Below are 26,361 nucleotides of genomic sequence, written 5' to 3'. Positions count from 1 at the left end.
GGGGTGCGTCACTCAATCGCACCAATCACACGTCTCTCCCGCCTCTCGCGTGGCCCATCCCTTCCGCTCTCCTTCAATGGGCTCGTTCAGTGCCGCCTATCTGGGATGGTCAATCATTTTGGCCAATCGCATGTTTCTCCCGCCTCCCCTAGGCCCCGCCCCTGGAGCGGGGCGGTTTACGGCCGAGTTTGGGCGTTTTTCTGCCCATGAGAATGGCGGAGGGAGGTAATCTATTTGAGTTTCCTGATGGTCTGTCCCCGTGAAGAATTTTAAGCTCTTTTTTTGCGTAGTCCAGGAGGCTTTCAACTATCCCTCAAGACCGGGGATCCCTGGAGGTCTAACGTGGGTTTTCTGTTATGGGGGAAGAAGACTCTGCCCGCTATTGATTTTGATGGAGTTGGTGTCTTGGCTTTGAGAAAACAGATAATCCATTCTCCTCCCCGGGCTCTTTTTGTTACTTGAACTCTGCACAACATGCGTAAAATGAGCTCCTCTTATGTTCCCTGTGCCCAGTTCTGGATGGTCATTGAGTCCAGTCACATAGCTCTGCGGGTTCAGTCCGGTCTGATTGTGTTTGGGAGCCGAGGTCTCAGTTGTATTTCCTTTCATTATAGAACTGTCATAACTAAACTGAAGCATGCTCGGCTGTCCACAGTTACTCTTTTCTTCCGAAGTGGCAGTTTTTAAAGCTAGTGTAATAGATAAAAAAACAAAACAAACCCAACCACCCAGTCTACTTCAAATGAGATCCCGTTACATGTGAGAACGTGGACTGAAAATTACTGCAGAAAAGAGCAAGAACTAAACACAGCTATGCCAAATGAGAGGAAGTTGCTGGCTTACTTTTAGGTGTTAATGTAAGGGGAAAAAAAAATCTTTGAGGACTCTGTAGAGGGATTGGTTAATTTTTGTTTTGTGGTTTTGTGTATGTATTTTATTCTGTTTTTTTTCAGAGAGAAGTCAGGATTTAATTTCCAAGATGGAAAGTTCCACGGACTCAGCTGTGATTTCCCCCAGCACCCCGCAGGCCTGTGTGTTTCCTCCATCTCCCCAAACAAACAGTTCAAAAAAACAAGTATGAGAGTCTCAGTTCTTCAGTGGGTCCACTTAGCTCATAAGTGTTATGGTAGTGGTGGGATTAACTAAATGTATAGCATTAGTAAGAAAATCAACTTTATTAAAAAATTGGAGCTTTCTTTTTTAAGAGGACATATTTGACACCCCCTCCCCAATTCTCATCTTGAAAGTGTATATAAAATTATTTTTTCCCCCTTTGCTTGTTGTGTACCCTCGAATCAGATCCAACTGGCACAGGAGGAGATTGCTTCTCATCTGGTGGATTCAAACTGCGTGCCTTCAGGATTGCAACGCAGCTTCTTGCCACCAGAACTCCCTGAGTTATTTATTAGAGCAGTGCTCCAAATTCAGGATATTTGAATATGTTCAGGGTGTTTATCATGTTGTGGTGGCAAGGTAATCGGTAACTGAAGCACCTCTGATGATGTCAGGTTGCTCAACAAATGTTTGTGATTGCTAGAATAAGCATCTCAACATCGTTTAAAAATACTCATCTTTTTAAAATGAAAAGTGAAACTAATGGAGCATTTGGGAATGTAAACCTTTTTGTGATGATTACTTATAGGGGCATGGAGACAGAAAGCCGTTTTGTAATGTCCACCATAAACGTGAGCTCTCTGGCCTAGTGGCAAGAAGATGCACTGCAGTCCTGAAGGCCCATGGTTAGAATCCTCCAGCTGCTCGAGGGAGGATAGCCAGTCTTATCCAGTTTAGTTAACTGCCTCTGAAAACCTGCCAGGGGTCAGCTACTGCTTGACAGCACACAACAACAATAACCATAGAAGTGAGCCCTAGTGGTGTAGCCCACAGGGAGTGGTGCTGCTGACCCAAAGGTGGCACTTCTTGGCTGGTTTGAAGCCATAGGAGAATGGGTGATGATCTAGGGCAATTTCCAAAAGTGCTTTGGAGGTTCAAGTGCTTCAACTTGGTTCCAACTTAATGGCAAAGAGTATTGGTATATTGTTATGGACCATAGAGTAGAGAGTGATCAGTTGGCCCAGTGGACAGAAAGCAATGCTACAAAGATGAAGTTGGGTGACTCTAATCCATGGCCCTCAGGCCTCTTTTTCATTGTTTTTGATCAAACATCCTTCTAGGTCTTATAGCCCTGGTGTGTCCATTTGCTGTACAGAGGTAACTTGTGGTTGCTCTGAAGCTGAACACTGTGACAATGATGTATCAAATGCATTACTGGTTACCCATGGCAGACAGTGTTTGGTGGAGCTCCCCGATTAAAACAAGCTTGGAAGCAGGAGTGACATTCACTTCCGTAATAGCTTGCCTCCAGAAACCCTATAAACCTGGAGCGAGGATGAAAGTCACGCAAGTGTTAAGGACTTTCCTTCATAGGGTCACTGTGAGTCGCCTACAACTCGACGGCACTTAACAACAATAACAGCAGCAACAACCATAGAGTAGGTACCAACCCATAGCTGACCCTCCAGTGGGTTTTCAGAAATAGTTGTCCATCCTTCTTGCCCACAGAGTAGCTAGTAGATTTGAACCAAATGCCTTTGGAGTTGCAGTGCAGCTTCTTACCTCTAGGCTACCAGAGCTTCCATAAGTATAAGTACCATAGAAGTAAAGGGCCCTGATGGTGTAACCAAGATGGGCAGTTTACTCACTAGCACACCTACTGGATGGGACAGTCTGTGCTCATAAAGATTTACAGCTTTGGAAACTCTGTGGGTTTTCTGCTCCCTCCCCTACCCCTCCAGAAAGACAGGCAAACTTTGGTGCCATTTACAGCCTCAGAAACCTGAAGGGTCAGCTATTAGTTGGATCCCATTAGAAAGCAATGAGAGGCAAGTTGAAAGAAGACTTGATGGCGAACAAAACCATTCTAGAAATGCAAAGTATTTCTAGTAGTTTATTATCATCAAGAGTGTTTTTCTTGGATAAGGGTTTAAACATTTTGTGCCTTTTTTTCTTTTTTTTTTTAAGCCAATGAGTGCAACACTTCGAGAAAGATTAAGGAAAACAAGAGCATCATTCAGTTCCTGTTACAGTGTGGTAAAACGTCTTAAAGTAGACAATGAAGAGAGTGATCAGATTCCTTCAGAAAAACCAGTATCTTCAACAGAAGAAAACTCTTTGGGATCTCAAGAAACTTTTAAACACACAGACAGTGACTTTGAAGAAACTACATATTTGAAAAATAGCTCTGAGAATATTAGTCTATGTGAATCTGAATCACTTGGAACTGGATCATACAGTGCTTTCCAAAATGATTCCGTCAATGAGAATCTTCTCAAACAAGAACTACTGGAAGAAAAATCAAAATTGGTGAAGCAGATTGAGGAGAAAGAAGACCTTCTTCGCAGGCTAAAACTAGTCAAAATGTATAGATCAAAGGTGAGAAGAATTTCAGAACTACTGTATATATTTTATTTTATGATAAACAGGAAAGTATAGAAAAGTTCATTTTGAATACCATTTTGTAAGCCAGGACTCCAGATAATTGGCTTCAAATAATTAAAATATAGTCAGAGATTTAGAGTAGAAGAGGCAGTATTTAAATTTCCAAAGTCCCAGCTAAATTTGACTACATGACTTTTGTTCAATAGTTAGAGGAAGCGTTATTCTCCACTTCCAAGCCTATAGAAGCATCAAATCTTTGACGAAAGCATCAGCAGGAGAGAAACGACAGCCAACAGTGAATGAAAAGTTAAAAATAGCCCACAGAGAACAGTGAGGGGTGTTTTTAAGTCTCCCCTGAAATAATTAAAACGTTCCAGGTATTCTGTTTTAAGAAAACATACATGTCTTAGATTTTACATTTCAATTTCACATAAATGGAGTGGAATAGAACTTGTGTAGTAGGAAGAAGGTAGTCTTCACTTTCATGGATAATTCTGCATGTACAGTAACTTGTCTTCCCAGCAATGTGGAGAAAATGATTATATCTCCTTTGTGGTCTTGAATTTGTAGGGTTTTTTCCCCTAAATGTGATCATTTGAGTATTTTAACATTTTGAATTATTAAAATATGAAAATCATAAAATTGAAAATACTTGCAAATTATAGCTGTAATCTAAAAAATTTTTTTTTCAAACTTGGATTGTTTCAGTCCCTTGATGATGTCCTATTTCATCACTTAAATTCTCCTGGTGACCCAGAATGTGAACCAGATACATCAACTTAAGAATTCAAAGGGTCATTGTAATTATTCTACTTGAGAACCTTCTGCTTTTCTGTCCAGTCCCACATGTTAGTCTTTAAACTCATTGTAACGGATACAGCAACCTCTGTTAAGTAAAAGTGATTGCGTAGTAATTGACTGACATACATTTACATACACAGGTTTTGTCTTTCTGTTTCAGAACGACCTCTCTCGGTTACAGTCGCTGATAAAGAAGTGGAGACACTGTAGCCAGCTGGTGCTCTATGAGTTGCAGTCAGCACTGTCTGAAGAAAATAAGAAATTAAGCCTCACTGACCTGATAGACTACTATGGGTTAGATGATAAGTTGCTACACTATAAGAGAAGTGAAGAAGAATTTACAGATGTTTAACTCATTTGTTTTCAGATCTCTCTTTGAGAGTTCCAACTTAATGAAAAGATGTTTATATATTTTAAATGGAAGGTATAAACCATTAGCAGGCAAAAGGAAATATTATGAATATCAGTAATTTAAAGCGCTCTATTACAAACATATCAACCAAGTTATAAAATAGAAATGTTATGTTTTGTATGAATATGCAAAAGAAAACTTGACATTTAAAAAATGTGAAAAAACCCCCGAACTCAAATTATGTTTAAAAATTGATTGGGCAAGTTTTGGAAGCAGTTTTCATAAATTGCTAACTTTATTGTAGCCAGGTATTTTATTTTAAATATTAAAAAATGGTTCAAGTTGGTAAACATCTAACCCTAAACTAGTCTTAAGATGCTGTCCTCAAAGTGCCACTCTTTCCTCAGTTTGTGATCCCATTTCCATTCTCCACATACTCCCCATCTGTGTGGTTGAGCTGATAATTAAGCTCAAGGGTCCAAAATGATACTCTCCCCTGGCTGTCTCTTTAAATTTGTTTCTGGAATTTCATTTAGCAAAATGACCATCTAATTCTTAAGAAATACACGTGCCATCTCCTACATCAAAGCATCATGGTATATACAGACTTGCATCTCTACCCTCCTAGCTTTAACTGGAAAATAATCGCACTTTGTCTACTCAGTTCTCAGCTCCTTAGCCAGAAGCACACCCCGTCCACAGTCTGGGTTTCTGGCTGCTGTGTTGTACAGTTAACTGCTGTCCTGGTCGTATGTGGAGGTGCAGCTTGAGCTGAGAATTTGGAATTAAGCTCCAAAACAGACAACCTGTCTCTGTGTGGATGAAACTGTTGTATGTAAGTTTTTGTAAAGTTAGTATACTTAAGGATAGTGTATGTGCTTACCAATAAAAAAACGACTCGGATGGTGGATGGAGAGAATCCTTTTGGATCAGTGACTTTTCCTAATCCTAGTTTCTAATCTTTTGTGACATCTTTCTGGATTCCTACCATTGTATTCTAAGATCTAAAACAGTTTCATTTAGGAAAAAAAATGCTTTTAAAAGAAATAGAAGCACTCCCCTGAATGACAATGCTGGCGAAGCCTCTTGGCCATGGACTGCCAAAAAACCAAACAAGAAGAATTGCAGCCAGAGTTCCCTACAAGTGAGGGCAGCCAGACTTCATCTCACATACTTTGGACTCATTATCAGAAAGGTCAGTGTTTGGACAAATGCATCATGGTAAAGTGGAGAGGGGCAGACAGTGAGGTGAGTGGACACTGGCTGCCACAGCGGCTCCAGCTCAACAGCTGTTGTGAGGACAGTGCCAGATCGGCCAGTGTTCTGTGGTAAACAGTTTATGCATCAGAGCCAACTTGGTGGCTCGTAACAACAACCAGCTGGTAAGTAGTTCACATCCTGAGACCTCCCACCTCCAAGTGTATTCCCCTTTCAGCTAATTCCTTTGATGGTGAGTTTAATGTGGCTTTTGAACTCTCGTGTTACATTTTGTATCACTATCAAACACAAATCTAGAGTTGTATCCTTACATCAGGGTGTTTCCTTTCTCCAGACCTACTCACTCTGTATGCAGAGTAGTTTAAGAAGTTAGACTACATGAAGAAGAATGTGGTACCAGGATTAGAGGGACTCAACAACCTGAGTTATGCAGATGGCAATCCTGCTTACAGTGAATGGAGAGAACTTGAAGCACTTAATGCAGAAGACCAAAGACAGCCGCTTTCATTGTGGATTACATCTCACCATCAAGTAAACAAAAGTCCTCACCAATAGGCAACATAATGTTGAAAAGGTTGAAGTTGCCAAGGATTTAATTTTATTTGGATTGACAATACTCATGTGGTACCAGCACTCAAGAGAGCAAAAGATGTGTTAAAGTGAGAAAAACTGCTTTTGTGGACCTCATTAAAGTGCCAGAGAGCATGGATGTCAGTTTAAAGACTAAGGTGCATCTGACCCAAGCCCCGATGTTTCAGTTGTTTCTTACATATCTGAAAGTTGGACAGTTAATGAAGACCAAAGAATTGTGTTGGTGAAAAGTACTGAATATGCCATAGACTGCTAAAAGAACAAAGGAATCTGTCTTGGAGGAAGTGTTCCTGGAGTGTTCCCCAGAGGGAAAGATAGCAAAACTTTGTCTAACATGTAGTCATGAGGGAGTGGGTCAGCCTTTGGAAAAAGATGTGTTGTGAAAGGTAAGAGGGTCAACAAGAGAAAAAGCTGTCAGCTGGATTGACACAGTTACTGATGGACTTGAGCAAGACAGGATGGCACAGGATAAAACAAAGTACAGATCTCTTGATCATTAGGGTCACTCAATTCTGGCACCTAAAACTAGGCATTTCTCTGAAGGAATGTTGTACGTGTGATTAGTTAATTTTTAGTAAAGGAAGTGGTCCAATCAGGTGCAAGGCCTTAGAGTGCAAAAACTAAGTTTTCCCAGAGAAGACAATATTATACTTCAAATGTGCAGCACCCACTAGCAGCCTAAACTACCAGCCTATTAGACTTCTCTACAGATCTCAGGCTTGCTGAACCTCACAATCAAAAACTCCCAATTTTTTAAACCTTTTTATGTCTATATACATATTGAAGACCAATGATGTCAGTCTGGAGACTAAGGTGCACCCAATCTGGGTCATAGTCTTTGCAATGACTTGCTATGCATCAGAAAGCTGGACAATGGCTAGGGATGGCAGAGAATTGATACCTATGAGCTATGGTGCTTGAGAAGAGTATTGAATATACCATGGACCACCAGAACAAACAGGTTTGTACTGGTGAGGGTGAAACAAGGCTGTTCTTTGGAGGCAAGGATTTTGAAGCTTCATCTGACATACTTTGGGCATGGTGCAAGGAGAGACCAGTCCTTAGAGAGGGACATCTTGTTTGTGAGAGTGGAAGGACAGTGCAAGAGAGGAAGACCCTTGATGAGATGGATTGATTCAGTGACTTGGGTCAGATGCACCTTAGTCTTTAAACTGACATCCGTGCTCTCTGGCACTTTAATGAGGTCCACAAAAGCAGATTTTCTCACTTTAACACATCTTTTGCTCTCTTGAGTGCTGGTACCACGTGAGTATTGTCAATCCAACTAAAATGAAATCCTTGGCAACTTCAACCTTTTCAACATTATGTTGCCTATTGGTGAGGACTTTTGTTTACTTGATGGTGAGATGTAATCCACAATGAAAGCGGCTGTCTTTGGTCTTCTGCATTAAGTGCTTCAAGTTCTCTTCACCTAGTGTCAGACAGTAAGGTTGGCACAGGAGAGAGGTTTCAGCGCTCTTGTGCATAGGATTGTTATGAGTCACAAGCAATTCGACAGCACATAATACACACACTGGCTGTGTTTCTCTGGTGGACAAAATATATTTTCCTCTCCTTCAGATCTCAACCTTCTAGACACAGCTGTTGCATTTGGTTTCTCCTGTGAGCCACCTCTTATAACCACACCAGGCCTCATGGCCATCCCTGACTTGGAATGGCATAGACGGATTCGTCTGGGAAGTGTGGCATTTTGATGCGTACCAACCCACTTCCATCACTAGTTACTCCTCAGCCGGACAGACTAGATGTGGCAGGGGAAGTGGTGCTGCAGGGGTTGTGCTGACCGGCTGGTGGACAACCATGTAGTACCCACTGTGGAGCCCCCAGCCCAGAAGATAAGCTGGTGATGGGAAGAGAGCCTCCTGCTAACCTGACTCCACGTCTCAAAGCTGAGGCATTCAGGCCATGAGGACTTCCAGAGTCGCTCAGGGTGGCCACTAAGGAATGGAAATCATACAGGTGATTTGGGTGGTAAACCTAGGCATGTTGGAGCATTACCCAGTGTGGCGCTGCTGATGGCAAATGGAGCCCCAGGAGATGAAAGGGGTGGAGGTGGGGGAATCAAGCTCATTAAACATGTGGTTGACTCAAAGCAAAAGGACAGACTTCTTAAGTATAAAGAATTTGTGCACCCCCCTACAGTGCCCTGCAGAATGGTCCCCTGCTTAACATAATCCCCCTCTAATAATTTTGAAGGGAATGTTACTAACAGACAAAGTGCCCATAGTACTAAGGAAGGCTATTATTTGGTGATGGTCCTCATCATCCACTATTCTCACCTAATGTTGTTATGTGCCATCAAGTCGCTTGCGACTCATGGCAACCCCATGTACAACAGCTCTGAACCCTGCTCTATACTGAGACAACCTTATGGTCTCTGACACACCTACCCTCATTACCCGAGTCAGTCAATCCATCTCATCCAGGGTCTTCCCCTCCTGCGCTGTCCCTCCACCCTCCCAAGCATAATGTTCCTCTCCAAGGACTGGTCCCTCCTTACAACATGCCCAAAATATTTCAGATGGAGCTTCGGAATCCCTGCCCCCAAAGAGCAGCCTGGTTTCACCCTCTCCAGGATGAATTTGATTTTTCTTCTGGCCATCCCTGGTATATTCATGCTGATCAGTAATCAATTATGGTACCATCTGGAGACATCCGCCCCCCTCCCCCCCGAAGATTTTATGAAGTCTGGCTTGATTGATGCCAATGTATCTTGGTTATGGTATTGTGGGTTAGATGTAATATTTAGTGCATAAATTATAAAACAGTGAGATGTTGACATCACTTGGAGATTGTGGTCAGTGACCTCAATACTTGAATCGCCTTGGAATGCAACAGCCCACAGGCTGTCGAAGAGGCAAAGCTGTTTATCTTCTAAACAGTTTCTTCTCATTCCCTCACTACCTCCATCAAAATGAATAAAGTCACACAGGTGATGGAAAAGAGAAAGAACCTTCCCCCCACCCCGAATACTATAACCTATAAGGTACAAAAAATGGAGGGTTTTAATATTACATATTATGACACACTAACTGGGATAATGGCAGTCGGTGTGTTGGGGTTAGTAAGATTGATTGCCTTAGGATGAGCAGAGTTTAGAGCTATTATGCGTAGGATCACTGGATCCTAGGTGACTTGATGATGCATCACAACAACAACAACAACAACATACTTTCAATGTTACATATTTATTATATATAAATTATGTATAAAATAATGTTTTCAAAATAATGGTGTAATTTACAAATGATGTAGGATTTGGTGAAAATAAACAACTTACCTTTTCAATTGATAAAGAAAATAATCTTAAATGTTCTAGCAATTTATTTCTAATTTTAGAGTAAATTCTTATTGATGAAAACTTAGGGAATAAACGTAGAAAAAGATAAAGGTTTAAAATAACCTATAATTTCATTTTCATTAAAATTTCATAACATTTGAAATGGTAGATGTAGTTAAGAATTTTTTTAAGACTTTCTATGACTGAAAATATCTTTGATCAAGTTACAATTAAATGAGTAAATCAGATCTTTGTTTTGAAGGTAGGAAGTAAAGATAGATGTATTAGAAAGTTACACCCCAGGGAGCTCTGGTGGCCTAGTGGCAAGAAGCTGCACTGCAATCCCAGAGGTACATGGTTCGAATCCACCAGATGCTCTGCCGGAGAAGGAGGAGCAATCTCCTCCTGTACCAGTCAGATCTGATTTGACAGTACACACACACAAAATAAAATTTTAAAAAAAAGAAAGTTACACCCCTAAAGGGACAGACCTCCCTCCTTGGATGGAGAGATGGGGAGGCCAATAAACGAGATCTTGAAACTTTCAGAGTTAAAAATCTTGTTTGTACTTGAATAAAAACCCAAGAATTTGTAGTTTTCTTATTTATTTATACAGGGCGAAAACTTTGTAATGTTTAGAGCTAAAACAAAATCATTTGCTATTTTAAAATATGCAACTAAGAAGAGTGAATCTACTTAATTTTCCAAGTACAAAAGAAAAAAACCAACCCCATTTTAACCAAATGAAGTGATTTTGAAAATTATTTGGCCAATATTTTTATAGATGAATAAGAGCAGGAAAGGTTTTCATCCTTAGTCTTTCAACTTCGGCCTGCAGAATCAAAATTTGCTCAGCTTGTTGTTTTGAAATATTTGTTAATTTTTGTTGTTGCATCATGTTATCATATTTTTCTCTGGCGATCTGTTCACAAGTCAGTTTAGATCCTGTTGCAAAAATGAGAAAGTAAGACATTAATGGATTTTATCTGTCTCCACTTTTGGTATCAGCAGCCAGGAAATCAAGAGACAAATTGCATTGGCAAAGTCAGCTCTCAGGGACCTCTCAAGAGTACTGAAGAGCAACCACGTTGAGCTGGAGATTAAGGTGCACCTGATCCAGGCCGTAGCCTTTGCAATTATGTGCTATATGTCAGAAAGTAGTGACTAGGGATGATAGAGAATTGATGCCTTTGAGCTGTGGTGCTGGAGAAGAGTATTGAATATACCATGGACCGCTAGGAGAACAAACAAGTTTATCCTGGAGAGGGTGAAGCCCGGCTACTCCTTGGAGGAAAAGGATTCTGAAGCGGTCTGACATACTTTGGGCATGGTGCAAGGAGGGACCAGTCCTTGGAGAGGGACGTTATGTTTGGGAGAGTGGAGGGAGGGCGCAGGAGAGGAAGACCTTCGATGAGATGGATTGATTCTGTGATTGGGGTGGTGGGAGTCAGTGTGTTGGACACAGTGAGGCTGACACAGGATAGAGCAGGGTTTAGGGCTTTTTTTACATAGGGTCACTATGAGTCGCAAGTGACTTGAAGGCACATAACAACAACAGCATCTGTCTTCAAATAAAGAAGTAATGTTTTTTGAAGTGGATCAGCTATAATTTGTGGAAATCTTGATAATTATAGATTTCAAGAATACTGATCATTTTAAATGAAATCTCAAAATTCATTGTTCTCAAGCCACAACTGACTAATCACTAAGCCTCCATTGGTTTTCAAGGTCATAAACTGCATAGGTGGAAGCTGCCCATCTTTCCCCCTTGAAGCTGCTGGTAGATCTGAGCCAACAGAGAGGTGTGACCTCTGAGCTAGCACCGCAATGACAGCAAGTTGGGGAGGGGGAGAGACCTTACCAATTGCATTACAAATGTCTCTTCTCTCTGAGATAGCCACCAACTCTTCTCGTAAACTGCAGCTTAGATGGTAATTTGCCACATCTTTCAGGTTGCTGTATCTTCCCAGTTTTTTGAGTAGTTTTTTGCAGTTGTCCACATTTTTCTTGTGAGTCTGGAATTTTTGTTTCCCAAGAGAGTCCACAAAAATAATTTTTTAAAAAGTATTGGGTTTTATAAAGATGATATTCTTAAAATTCAAATAAATAATCAGTAAAATATAAGATAAATGGACAGATAACAAGCATTTCATTGGAATCAGTGAAGTGAAGGGCAATGAGGGATGCATGGGCGATCAGACACTGTGTATATTGTAATTAATGATATGAAACAAGATATGCATGATTGGTTGACTACGGGAAGCCAAGGAAACTTTTCAACATAGAAACAATTGTGGAGGGTTGACAGGAATGGGAAGAGAGTAGAGACTGAGGGAAGGCAAGATACAGTGAGGATTTGCTGGAATTTAATAAGGGTATTGACTGTGTGATAAACAGATCTATATTTTACCATCATATTCTTAGTACTTGGCATAATACCTGCACACAATTAACTCACAAATTATTTCTTGATAGAATGTTAATATTTCATTGTAGAAAAAGACTCTAGTACACCCTTGTATAGGTTATTTATAAAAATCGCCTTTTTTTTTACTTTATTTTCATCTCACATATACTATACCATAAAAAAGAAACATTTGTTAAGAAGTTATAATAGAGCAAAAAATAACCAGGGAAGACTATCAGCATTTCTACTACATAAATCACAATGTAAAATAGGAGAAAACACCCTTACATGTCTTTCAAAGGGTTAATTCTAATATTAACTTAAGTATCTTAGTCTATACCACTAGTATGGTTAGTATGGCTGTAAAAACTCGATCCAGACTGATTCATGACTTGGAACATTATTGCTTTGCTCAAATAATTCACAACTGTAAGGATTATAATGATCAACATATTGGAGACTCACCTTTTCCAAAACAGCAATAGTTTGCTCCATTATTCCAATTTGAATAGCTATCATGGTCTCATAGTGCGGTTCATTTAGGAACTTTGGGAGAAAAGATAATCACAAAATATTTAAGGACTTCCCCCCCATTTGTAACTGCTATTTTTTAAATTGTGTCAGTTTTGAAAGATATTTTCATAAGAAAGAACTATTTTTCCATATAACCTAACTGATTGGACTTCAGAATAATCAATAAAATGTGTATGGATTTCCAAAGAGGGAAGGGAAGGGGGTGGGGGTCTGAGGGTGGAAAGGGTGTGCAGAATCTGGTGGGTGGAGTGAGTGGAACAAAAAATGCACATGAATGAAACACAAGTTAATGTGAAAACTATTGTATGTAAATCAATTAAATAAAACGGATTTTACTTTTGTGCCAAAGTATTTACTTGTATTTAACCATTGATATTGTTGTGTTGTTGATTGCAGTCAAGTAGAGTACGACTTATAGTGATTCTATAAACAAAAGAACTAATGCCTTTCCGTAACTATCATCATTTCTCCAAGTTAACAGAGTTTCCATAGGTCTGTGGTTTAGGAAGTGGATGCCACTCCTGCTTCCAAACCTGTTTTACAAGTGGGAGCTCCACCAAACTCTGTCCACATTGGGAGATCATTATGGTATTTAATACCCCAGTGGTACAAGGCTCAGCATCACAGCAAACTCAGATTATCTCAGTACAGCAAACTGATGAAGAGTGATGTACAAAGTAGAAGAATGTGTCGTCAAGTTGAATATGACTCATAGTGACCCTATGAACAAAAGACCTGAACTCTGTTCTATAATTAAATCATTTCTGTATAATTATAGACTTTATAGAATTTCCAGAGGCATCTGTTTTAGGAAGCGGATGCCACTTCTGCTTCCAAACCTTAATCAGTCTGGAAGCTCCACCAAATGCTGTCCCATCATGTTACCCATCATGTATTACCACAACTATGGCACAGTATTCAGCATCACAGCAACTCCAAGTTATTCAGTGCAGCAAATAAGCAAATGCCTGCTGTACCACTTAAAGAATGTTCATTCTAAAATTAACATTTGGACCTCAGGCCTGTGGCCCTCGGGCCCTACAGAGTTTTAAAACCTCTGCCCTTGGGTTCTTGTTGGCCAAAAGGGGCCAAAGACAAACTGACACCCTCTTGTGGAGGGGGAAAAAAAACCCCACATCACAAATCAAACACAACCCAAAACTTTCGAGAAACCAGCATCCAGAGTGGAGCCGTTGATACACTCCCTTATATATTTTTTTTATTTCATTATTTTTTGTGTGTACCGTCAAATCAGATCTGACTGGTACAGGAGGACATTGTTCCTCCTTCTCGAGCAGAGCATCTGGTGGATTTGAACTGTGCACCTCTGAACTTGCAGTTGCAGCTTCTTGCCACTAGGCCACCAGAGCTCGCCACTCCCTTGTATTTTAATGATTACTAGTGTCCTAGTGGTCCTTTGAGCAGGCGCTCTGGTGGCCTAGTGTCAAGTGGCACAGCAGCCCTGAAGGAATGTGGTTAGAGGCCACCAGCTCTACTGCAGGACACTCATGGGCCATCTCCTCCGTGTGATTAACTGCCTCTGAAAACCCACCAGAGCATCAGTTATGGGTGATTCCAACTCTACAGTACACAACAAGTGGTAAGAAGATGCACTGCAATTTGAAGGCACAGGAAGAAGTACAGGGAAGAGTCTGCCCCTACTCCCCGCTCCACCAGGTGACGTGACAGCATTCCCAGGCCTATCTCAGCTCCACCTGAGGCCAAGCCTGTGTCACTGTGTGTCTGATACAAGGGGCACACACACAGCTCTACATCCAGGGACTACACAGGGAGCCTGTGGACAGTGCCCTAAACCCCTGAATTAGTAAGGACACTAACTCTGGAACCCTTGTCTCTTACTGGGCACCCTTGCCGGCATATCCCATGGCCACATTGGTAACAGTGCACCCTCTATGGGGTACACCATCCCAGGGAATGCCAGGTTGGCAGTGACTATCTCTACATCCTAGCCATCTCTGATGCAGCACCTTCACTCATCCCCTGGACTGAAAGACACACTGTCCCTAGCAGGTGGACTCACATGGCTCCTCTGAGGCCAGCAGTGCTGCTACTGATGGGACAGCTCACATCGTGGGGCCTCATCCACTTCTCAGATGAGCAGAAACTGTGACCTCATTGGGAATCTAACCCTAACATTCTGCTGGACTGGCAGACACTGTCCCAGACCCAACACCTTGATGCCAAGAACCCCAGCAGGGACAAGAACAGCTATCGGGTGTCCAGCCCACCTCCCTTGATCATACCTCTTCTTTTTTATCTCATTTCCCAAAGCATTTCAGAGTTTTGTTTGCTCGTTTATTTTATATTTTGTCCTTGTGGCTCCTCCTCCCCCCTTTTAACATCTTGTATTTCCCACTTTCTCGCCTCTCTAGCTTTTCCCCTTTCCATTGCCAGTCTCTTCTCATTTCCCTGTATTTTTCTTTTTTCGCCTTTCCATTCTGATTCTCCTTCATTTTGTACCCCTCTCAGTTTTAGTTTGTCTATTTTACTGCCTAATCCTGTTGTGGTTTTTTTTTTCAGTGTTTTCTGTCATTCTTTTCTATTTTGTTTTGTTTCCCTTTCTTTGTCCCATCTGAAAACCCCAAGCAGCTTGATTGTCCAAGGTTTGTATCACCAGACTCCATGAGAATGGATTCTTTTTTGAGAAAGGATAAGCAGATGGTCAAATTCTGCAGATAATTGGAGGACAGTGATAACAGGAAAGAGGCCAGGGTATTTGACAATCAGAAGTCTTTGTCCAACAAGATATAACTAACCTGCTGAATAGGTAATGGAATGCTGGAGGTAACATGCAAACTCCCGGAAGATTAATCCACAGATGCTTTATGACACACTATTGGCCTAGACTGGAGGGAGCTCTGGGCTTACAGTCTGTAGGAATTAGCACTGCTAAGCCAAAGCCTGCACCTTCCAGGTCATTCACATCCAGCGGTGGATCTGTGGATGGATCTTCTCCTGTGCAATTTAAAGCTTTGGAAACCTAAGGAGCTTCAGCTATGAGTTAGTTCTGGTTCACATCAATGAAAGAGAGAAAGAATAAGCTTGGCCTTCAGTGACTTCTTATTAAATATTATTTAAATAAATGAAATATAGAACAACCTACACATCCATCAACAGATTAACAGGTAAAGAAACCGTGTATATAAATAGAGTGGAATAGTAATAAGTTATAAAGATATTAAACTACAACTTCACTGTGTTTTGAAACATGCTATTATTACACAGTGGTTGCTGTTTGGTTTGCGTACCATCAAGATGCAACCAACCCATAGCTGGCCCTCTGGTGAGTTTTCAGAGGCAGTTAATTGCACGGGAGGAGGTAGCCCATTTATCTCCTGAAGAGCAGCTGGTGGATTTGCACCAAGTGCCTTTGGGATTGTGGCCCAGCTTTTTGCCACTAGGCCACCAGGGCTCCTGATGTTACATGGATGAATCTTTAAAACATACTGAGTAAAGAGGGTTGGACACAAGAGAACAGCCATTGTATTACCTGACTTGAATGAGCTATCTAGAACAAGCAAACACACACAATTTACTTGTGGTAATCTGGGGCTCAGGAGAGATCTGAATGAAGATATATGTTATGTGCCGTTGACTACGACATATTAAATTTGTGTTTCTATTCAACTCCCTCCTATCAAGTCAGTTCAGACTTATAGGAACCCTCTATCAGGTTTCAAAGGATGTAAATGGCAATGAGGGCGGAACTGTCCCTTTTCCTCCTAGTGGATTTAAACCTCCGAAGCCCCAGCAGACCTTTGGTTTAGCTCTGAAATGCACCAGTGACAGCATGGCTGGGTATGTGTTCATTGTCAACACGGTGAATGTAATTACTGTAACAGATTATACACTCTACAATGGTACAGATAGCACACTTTCATCATATATGTCTTACCACAGTAAAGTAAAATAAAAATAATAAACTGCATAGTAGAGTAGTAGAAATTTACCTTTTGACGATCTCTTGAAAAAAATAGCATCTGAATATCCCATGCTTTCTGGTTTAGATCTTCCATTTCCATCTCCATTTTCTTATGTTCCCATTCGATCTGATATATTCCTTTGTGGACATTTTTACTTTCCATCATGCTAGCAACTTTCTTTTGTCCTTGAGTCTTAAAAAAATATCAACATATTCCAATATTCAGATAATAGGGTTCTTCACTCAGAATTATGGAATATTCGAATCTGAATGCTATGCTTAGACATAATTCGATCTTCTTTTAAAACACAGAGCAGATACTAATAAAAAACAATTATTGGGCAAAACTTGGTCACTATAATGCAAGATAGCAATTAAACAGTAGATGATGATGTTGTTGTTAGCTCCCAACAAGGCTCGTACAATTACAGCAACGCTCTGAACAGCAGATCTGAACCCCGTCCTGTCCTGTGCCATCTTCACACTTCCTGACACACTAGAGCCCACTGGAGCAGTCACCATGTCAATCCACCTGATTGAGGGTCTTACTCTCCTTTGCTGACTTTCACCCTTATAGGCATCATGTCCCTCCTAGCAACATGCCTGAAAGAAATAAGGCGAAGCCTCATCATTCTTGCCTCCAAAGAACACTCTGGCAGTAAATACAATAAAGATACATGTGAATGTTGACCAAGTTGACCTTTTATGTCAGTAAGGAGGTGCTCTTTCTTGGTTAGATTTTTTTTGGAGTTGGATATCAGGCACTGACCCAACCTCCTTTTCCTCTCCTTTTTCTTGTGACTTTTTGCTTCCTAAATAAACTTAAACCATCTTATGGCTTTAATTCCCTCTATGTAGCTCCGTCTCACATACTTGGGGCATGCGACCTGGAGGAGCCGGTCCTTGGAGAAGGACATCAGGCTTGGAAGGGTGGAGAGACAGAGCAGGAGGGGAAGACCCAGGATGAGATAGATGGACTCAGTGACTGGAGAAATGGGATTACCTCTGTTGGAGATGATGAGATTGGCTCAGGATAAGGCAGAGTTTAGAGCTAATGCACAAAGGATTACTATGAGCCACAGGTGACTAGATGGAACATGACAACAACAATAGATAGCAAGCCATTATTCATTTGTAACTTTCTAGATATACATCACTCCTAAGTCTTTCTTTCTGAATAATAAGCCTTTCCTCTGGGATGTTTTACAGGAACCTGAAATTTAAGAAAGGTCATACTTCATGTTCTGTGGTGTTAGAACTTTGAACAAATGGCTTTTCTATCCATTGCCTTAACTCCCTCACCCTACCCTGACCCCCATTTCCCAACCCCCTACATGGTCTCCAGCTTCCTCAACTTTAGACACAGACTCGTAGATTGCAGTTGATCAGCATCTTCAACATCATCAATAGCTGTGAAGCTAACACAAGAGAGAGAGCGAAATAAACTGAGGAAGGACCACCGTGAGGAGCAGCATGTCTGAACCCTGGAGACGGAGCCAGAGGTAAAGGGTTTGCTTCTGGAGACTGAAGGAAGAGCTGCCTTGAGACCTTCATGAGAAGAGGCTTGCTGGATGAGTTCGAAAACCAGAGGCTTCTCGCGTTTGTGTGCTGGACTGAACCTAGGGACTTTCACTGTGTGATGGTAACCTTTGCCTTCCCTCACCACCCACCACCTGTTTCTCTAATAAACACCAAACTAGTTTCTCTAATAAACTTTTACAATAAATATCAGACGCGGTGATTGGTACAAGCGGGTACCGTGGAGTTGGGGGCCATGTCTTTCTGTGTGGCTCTTATTTTGGTGCTGTGGATGTTTTGACGGGGACAGTTTCCCTTTGTGGAGTTAAGAGAAAGAAGTCAGACTTGATCACTCCCTGCTCCTTTTGAATAAAAAGTATTATGGAAGTTCAAGTTCAATACACATTTTTTCTCAAACTCACATGAAACATTTCCTGTGACACCATACTCTGGATCTTAAAACAAATATTCACAATACATAAAAATGCTCTCAGAGCATAGTAGAATTAAACTAGAAATCAGAAACAGAAAGACAGGTGGAAAATCTATCCTAAATATTTGGCGAGTACATGAGACACTTTTAAGCAGTAGCAAAGGTGGAAGCAGTGAATATCTTTGAAGTGAGAGGAAGGAGGGAGAAAGGAGCGAAGAAAGGAGGTGCTAACCTAGATAAAAATCCTTACCTAAATCTCTTACAGAAATGGAGATGTGAGAAAGGTTATTAATACAAAAGGGAAAAATACCCAAAGCCAGACAATTTAATACTGGCAGACCCACACTCCAGATGTTATGTTAAAGGAGGGTCTTGTAGCAAACAGTATATGGACTTGTGTCTGTACAGTGAAATAGTGGTAGAGAAAATGGTGAAAATAAAGGTAAAAGGAAAAACTTTTTGCTCTTTACTTTTTTATCACTGTAAAAGAGAATTCACTACAGAAAGGAAAAAAATTACAATAATGTAGAAATTAAAAGATGTATTGCCATGGGAAAGTCTGCTGTTAGGGACCTCTCCAAAGTACTGAAGAGCAATGGTGTCTCTCTGCAGACTAAGGTGTATCTGATACAGGCTGTGGTCTTTGCAATCACTTGTTATGCATCAGAGAGTTGGACAATGACTAGGGAGGATAGAAGGAGAATTGATGCCTTTGAGCTGTGGTGCTGGAGAAGAGTATTGAGAATACCATGGACTGCCAAGAAAACAAACAGATTCATCCTGGGGAGGGTTAAACCGGGTGGCTCCTTGGAAGCAAGGATTCTGAGGCTCCGTCTAACATACTTGGGGCATGTTGTAAGGAGGGACCAGTCCTTGGAGAGGGACTCATGCTTGGTAGGGTGGAGGGACAGCACAGGAGGGGAAGACCCTCTATGAGGTGGATTGATTCAGTGACTGGGGTAATCAGGATGGGTGTATTGGAGACAGTGTGATTGGCACAGGACAGAGCAGAGTTTAGTGCTGTTGTACGTAGGGTTGCTATGAGTCGCAAGCAACTCAATGGCACATAACAACAACAACAACAACTGTATTTGTAAGAGTACAATATATGGCATATGTATACATAAGCCCCAAAGAGCACACTGTATTGAAATATTTGGAAGTTAAATAGCATGCTTCCAAATATGTAATCCAACAGAAAGCCATACAATTATAAAAAAAGAATCTGAAGGGAGAGAAAATATAGACAAAAAGTAAAAAATTGTAGAATATGCTTAGGGGGAAATTTATAAAATTAAATGTTTGTCAGAAATGAAGCAAATTCATTAGACAATTCATATGATGTATTAGAAATGAGATTTAACTCTATAGTTAATATAGTTCTCTTCCCTTTCCACGATCATTTGATTTCATTAGCTCGGTGATTTCCATGGCTGACTGTACATTGTTGCTGTTCTGTTTGAGCTCGAAACAACCCATAGCTGACCCTCCTGTGGGTTTTCAGAGGCAGTTAATCAAGTGGGAGAAGGCTGCCCGTCCTTCTCTTGGAGAGCAACTGGTGGATTTGAACCATATGCCTTCGGGGTTGCAGCACAGTTTCTCACCACTAGTTCACCAGAGTTCCCTTTTGAGGCTCCTAAAAAACTATAATAATAAGAAGCTGGGTCAGTTAGAGATGGAAATCACTGATTTAATGTGATTTATCATGGAAAGGGAAAAAGAATGCAAAATATGTGATACAACAGATAAACGTTACTTTCTCTCTGAAAATGCATAGTTACCCGAATCACAGAATTTAAGTCTTCAATTATGTTCTTGTTGATGAGAATTGCATCAGAATATTCTAGAATTAGCTGGAAATTCTCCAGTTCTACTTGTCCTTGTTTAAGGAGAAGTTGGATGGTCAAGTCTAACTGGAATTCTATCTTCTCCTCCTGTAATCTAAAAATGAAACCAAAATAAGTATATAGAACATATTTATATTGCAATTTTCATCTACTGTTTGAGAACATAAATTTCAAAAGAGTTTAAGAAAACATTCTGGAGATAAAGGTGAAGAACATTTTCCCAATGATGAGTTTTCCCAGTGGCTTCTACAATATTTGTCCTATCAACAGGGAATTACATTTGGGCTGATATTTTTGCTTTATTTTTTAAAAATGGTATTTTTTTTTAAAAAAAAACAACCCAAACTCCGTGTGGACAGAAAAGCATTCATAAAATTTTACTTTAGAATTAAGAAAAGGTTAATATAATTTCAATTATAAGGAAAAGAAATTTTAAATGAGGAAAATAGAGCTGTTAACAAATAACAAGTCTATTACAGTTCTGACATTATTTATTGACTTCTGACACTGTATTAACAATGTTTAATCTATATACTACTTAAAAATCCATTTCTAGGAAATTCATGTTCTTTCCTTTAGCCTAGACATAAAAAATTATCATATAATGAATTGCCTCAGACAAAGAGCAGCCAGAATGCTCTTTAGAAGCAGGGATGGACAGACTTTATCTCGTATTCTTTGGACATTAATGAACTATATAAGTTTGGGTCAGCTATAAACCACTGTCAGACCTTTTCTTAGGCATTCTACTCCATGAAAACACAATCTAATTTAGCTCTTTGCTTAGATTGAGTAGATGAACTAAATGAAAGTTTCAAATTACAAGATGAGTTCGTGGAACACTTTTTCGATGTTCTGTTGCACCTTTTCGTCCTCCTCAACTCTTTTCCGGACAAAAGCCAGCATTTCCACTAAGCCAGCTGCTTTCTGTTTTACCTGAAGAAACCAAACCACAATGTCTCAGAAATAAAAATGAGTTTTAGGGAGTTTCAGAAAACATCTATTTCTTTTATGTGGGATTGCTCCCCTCCCCAATAAAACACCCATATTTCTAAGAGAGTAAGAAAAATTAAATTCCAATATTAGAGAATAGAAAATACCTATAATTTACATGGTACTTTCAGAAAGAATTTGAAGAGTATTCCATTTGCTTCTTGATGAAAATAAAACATGCAAGCAGCTAGAATTTCGCATATATCTTACGCAAACTTATTCAAACTGTGACCCCATCACATTAGGTAAAATAATAAAATCACTGTTGCTGTTGTACACCACTGAGTCAGAATGGACTCATAGCTGACCCTCCAAGGGGTTTGCAGAGGCAGCAAACCACACAGGCGGAGACTGCCATCCTTCACAGAGCAGCTGGTGGACTCTAACTGCTTACCTTTGGGATCGCAGTGCGGTTCCTTACCACTAGGCCAAAAGGCTTGTATAAAATCATAGATACTTAAACAAACACATGCCAGCCTGAAGCATGTGGCACAGAATTTAGGGAATTTGGAGGGGAGCAAGAGAGAACCAAGATGCAACAAAAGAAAGGACTCTTAAAGATTTATGTACAAAATTAATCAACCTACTTTGGTTATGGGGAAGTGGGGGCAAGAGCATACAAAATGGATAGAAAATAAACACCTTATTAGAATGGGTGGAAAAAGGGATAATGTGGAATAAAAGGACAATAAAACATTGCGTGTATTTTAATTAACATTATGGAATAAAATATGCATGACTAATTAGCTGTGGTACTAGAGAAGAGTATTGAATATACCATGGACTGCTAAGAGAATAAACAGGTTTGTCCAGGAGAGGGTTACACCAGGATGCTCCTTGAAGGCAAGGATTCTGAAGCTTCGTCTGACATACTTTAGACATGTTGAAAGGAGGGACCAGTCCTTAGAGAGGGACGCCATGCTTGGGAGGGTGGAGGGACAGACAGCACAGGAGAGGAAGACCCCCAATGAAATGGATTGGTTCAGAGACTAGAGTAATGGGGGTAGGAGTGTCAGAGACAGTAAGAATGACACAGGATAGAGCAGGGTTTAGAGCTGTTGTACATAGGGTCACTATGAGTCACAGGCCACTCGGTGGCACATAACAAGAGTAACAGTTAACTGAAAACACACACACACACACATACAATGTGCTTTGTAAACTTTCACACAAATCATACTAAAAAAATTAAAGGATTCTTTTCCAATTAAATATATTCACAAATGTTTGCCCTTTGGTATTTAAAAAATATTTTAGCAAAATTCTAAAGTCAGTTCTAGGAGCTAAAATATCATCCTAATCTATGCAAGGAGACGAGTACAACTCGAGATGAGGGTAGAGAAGAGAAGGAGAAGGCCACATCTACCATGGTGCTGTTCACAAGAAATAACATGTATGCTGCACATGGGACTCACAGAGGTGCTTTGTGAAGTAGCCACATTATGAAAGGGAGCTCTCGTGGCTTAGTGGTAAGAAGTTGTGCTGCCAACACAAAGGCAGGTGGTTTGAATCCATCTGCTGCTCCAGAGGAGAAAGATGGGCAATTTCTTCCTGTGTGATTTATAGTCTCTGAAAAGTTGGAGGGTCAGCTATGAGTCTGTTATGACAAGACAGCACATAACACCATCACATTATAAAAAGTAAAAAGAAATAAGTTGGAATTAATTTTAGCAATATATTTTATCTAACACTCTGTCAAAGCTAAGGTTTGAGAGTGTGTTAATTTTACTTAGCCACAATATTGCCAACATACTACCATTTCAACTTGTAACAAATTTTTAAAAATTTATATTTTCTAATTCCTTTTTCCCCATAGCAATTTGTCTACATCTGGTGTGTCTCTTCTACCCATAAAATGCATCCTTATGGGAACTGACTCCTGGCTGACCCTCCACCAGGTTTTTAGAAGCTGTAAATTGTATGAGAGGAGACTACCCATCTTTCTCCTCGGGAGCTGCTGGTGGATTTGAACCACCAGAGAGGTGTCACCTTTGGGTTCACAGTGTAACTCCTTATGGACTACACCACCAGAGCTCTCTTTTCCCACCTACAGCATATCTCATTCAAAACTGGCCAGGTTTACCTCAAGTACACAAGATAACCACAAGAAGCTAGTGGCCATATTAGACAGTGCAGGCAAAGAAGCAGAGAGCACACACATTAATATTTCATTTCATTGTCACTATTACATCTTCTAAAAGTGAACAAAGAAAAACCTAAATAAAGAGTTTTTCTGGAAACCTTGACCAGCTTAAACTACATACTTGATGTTACTGTACTACAGAAAAGAAAACAGAAAACATCATTGTATACTTTCTGTTCATTTTCCACTTTCGCTCGTCTTGTCAAGCAGAAATGTTCCCAGATCGCCTCATCCATTCCTTCTGGCATGTTACTGATATTATCCAACTCATCCATGGCTTTCATTAAATATGCAAAGGCTTCCTTATTCAATCTGTCAGATCCTGGTTGGTCTCCAAAAGGGACAAGACTGGTGGTATCCTGCTGCATTTTCATTTTTTGAAACCTGGTATGAGCAATAAAGGCCATCAGCTTTTCACAGTCCCACAAGAAAACATCAGTTAGCATAGTTATAACAAACTGCAGGACATCTAGGGGCTGGTGGATGAATTATTCCAAAGGGAAATGTAGCCTGCTCTATTCTCCTTGGCCTGGTCTCCAAAATCCCCAGATATGGCCTTGACTTCACTAAGGACTCCCCATCTGCCAGCCCTGGTAGTTTTATCTCAACTTGTGTGTTTTCAGCAGGCAATTAAACACTCAAGAGAAGTGTGAGTGTTCCGAGACTCTGTCTTGTACATTCTCTGCTGGCCTATTTTCTGTTTTTGCGAGTAGCTTATAATATGTTCATATTTTTAGGAATCTGAAGAGATGTCTCTTCTTTTTTCCCCTACATTAAAAGATTGCTTTTGCTCAAATCACAATAAAAAGCTTTCTTTACTTTTCTGGACTGTGGGAAGGGAAAGCAGAAAGATACAGAGATTTGTAGGAGCCACTCTCTGTGAGATGGGGTCTTGTGACCCTTGTGTAAAGATGAGGAGAGTGAGACTCTGAGACAAGGAAGTGACCAGGGCCACAGGCATGACAGAAATTAGGATGTGACTCATTCCACCAGGGCCTTACAGGATCTTGCTTCTTTTTAGATCATGCAAGCATAAAGACTTAGGCTCTTTAGAGTGTACTCCTTTAAAAACAGAGAACCAAGAAATCAGACACGCTTTAGGCTCAATTTATTAGGTTGCCTGGAGGTCCTCAAAGGTGAGAGGATTTATCTGTAGCTTAGTCATGAATGAGTTTATAAGGATCTTTGTAACCAAGAAATTTCATAATTTCTAGATGATGTGTAATTTCACACCTGCTCTATCCTGTGCCAATCTCATTGCTTCTGACACACCCATCCCGAGTACCCCAGTCACTGAATCAATCCACCTCAGAGAGGGTCTTCCCCTCCTGCGCTGTCCCTCTTCTCTACCCAGCATGATGTCCCTCTCTAAAGACCTGTCTCTCCTTACAACATGTCCAAAGTATGTCAGACGAAGCCCCAGAATCCTTGCCTCCAAGGAGCAGCCTGGTTTAATCCTTTCTACGATGAATCCGTTTGTTTTCCTGGCAGTCCATGGTACATTCAATACTCCTCTCCAGCACCACAGCTCAAAGGCATCAATTCTCCTTCTATCCTCCTTGGTCATTGTACAACTCTCTGATGCATAACAAGTGATTGCGAAGACCATAGCCTGTATCAGACGCACCTTAGTCTCCAGAGAGACACCATTGTAATAAAAAATTAATGTTTATACTGACAATTTGCAAACTTTTCTTGTTCTTGGTGTTGTTGTTATGTGCTGTCAGGTCGACTGTGACTCACAGCGACCCGAGGAACAAAAGCTCTGAATCTTGCCCTATCTTGAGCCAATATTACTGTCTCTTGCACACCTGCCCCCATTGCCACAGTCACTGTGTCAATCCATCTCATCGAGGTTCTTCCTCTCCTGCAGTGACCCTCTAACCTTCCAACATGATGTCCTACTCCAAGGGCTGGTCCCTCCTGACAACATGTCCAAAGTGTGTGTAAGAAAAACCTTTTCTAAGTCTTGGTCAATGACATGAGATGTCTGAGGGAAAGGGGTATGTAGTCAAATGACATGGCTTATTTTCCTTCTTACACTTAGAGAGTCAAAGGCCAATGACAGATTGTAAGTGCAGTAAAGAAACTTGTTTAGCTTCAAAAAAACAAAACTCAGAGTTTCTTGAAACTTATTTTGTCCTGGAAGCCTTTTATGTGTAATTCCAACTCATACCACAAACCCCAAGTCTAACGTATTGCATCAAGTTAATGTTGACTCATAGCAACCCTTGAGACTCAACCAAGAAATCCAAAGGTGTGTTGCAGCAGGCAAGTAACTGCCAAAATCCTCCTACAGAGCAAGGTAGAAGACTGAGATCCAACTGACTCAAGCAATGGCATTTTCAAATGCTTCATATGCATGTGAATGTTGGAAAATGAGCAAAGAAGAATTGATGCCTTTAAATTGTGGTATTGGTGAAGAATATTGAATAGCCTGTGGACCATCAAAAGAACAAATAAACCTGTCATAGAAATGTAACCTGAGTGTTCCTTAGCAGTAAGGATGTGAGACTCAGTCTCAAATCCTTTGGGTATGTTATCAGGAGGGGGCCAGTCCCTGAATGGGGCATCATGCTTAGAGAAGCAGAGGACCAGTGAGGGTGAAGATGACATTCCCTGAGAGATGGCTACAGGGACTGCAGAGCAGAGAGTGTAACACAGTAGAGACTGTGAAGACGGAAAGGATAGGGCTGAGTTTTGATCTGTTGCACAGAAGATCACTTGAATCAGAGCTGACTCCACAGCACCTAATAACAACACACTTGTTCTTAAATCTATAGGTACTAAATAAAAAAAATATTATGATCAATATGATCACTTGAACATCATCATCTGGAGA

General features: G+C 40.6%; 2 protein-coding genes across 2 annotated transcripts in view; one reads left to right on the top strand and one right to left on the bottom strand.

Moving 5' to 3' along the window:
* Nucleotides 1–212: 212 nt before the first annotated feature.
* SFR1 (SWI5-dependent recombination repair 1) lies at nt 213–4,591 on the top strand. The gene is made up of 4 exons (XM_006879955.1): nt 213–225; nt 954–1,075; nt 3,022–3,432; nt 4,400–4,591. Exons 1-4 carry the CDS (start codon nt 213–215, stop codon nt 4,589–4,591), a joined length of 738 nt encoding a protein of 245 aa, XP_006880017.1.
* Nucleotides 4,592–10,479: 5,888 nt separating this feature from the next.
* The window catches only part of WDR96 (WD repeat domain 96), a 92,363-nt gene continuing 76,481 nt past the window's right edge, over nt 10,480–26,361 (bottom strand). Inside the window, exons 33-39 of the mRNA XM_006880176.1 lie at nt 23,690–23,903; nt 21,207–21,319; nt 20,318–20,477; nt 16,614–16,778; nt 12,574–12,654; nt 11,563–11,716; nt 10,480–10,646 (exon numbers count right to left, since the gene is read on the bottom strand). Coding sequence (XP_006880238.1) covers nt 10,480–10,646; nt 11,563–11,716; nt 12,574–12,654; nt 16,614–16,778; nt 20,318–20,477; nt 21,207–21,319; nt 23,690–23,903 — 1,054 coding nt within the window. The remainder of the gene's footprint in view (nt 10,647–11,562; nt 11,717–12,573; nt 12,655–16,613; nt 16,779–20,317; nt 20,478–21,206; nt 21,320–23,689; nt 23,904–26,361) is intronic.

The sequence above is a fragment of the Elephantulus edwardii genome, unplaced genomic scaffold (assembly GCF_000299155.1).
Source record: "Elephantulus edwardii isolate Elephantulus edwardi_28Jun2011 unplaced genomic scaffold, EleEdw1.0 scaffold00006, whole genome shotgun sequence".
Lineage (NCBI taxonomy): Eukaryota > Metazoa > Chordata > Mammalia > Macroscelidea > Macroscelididae > Elephantulus > Elephantulus edwardii.
The sequence above is the reverse complement of the archived record's forward strand: the minus strand, read 5'-3'. Positions and strand labels throughout refer to the sequence as shown.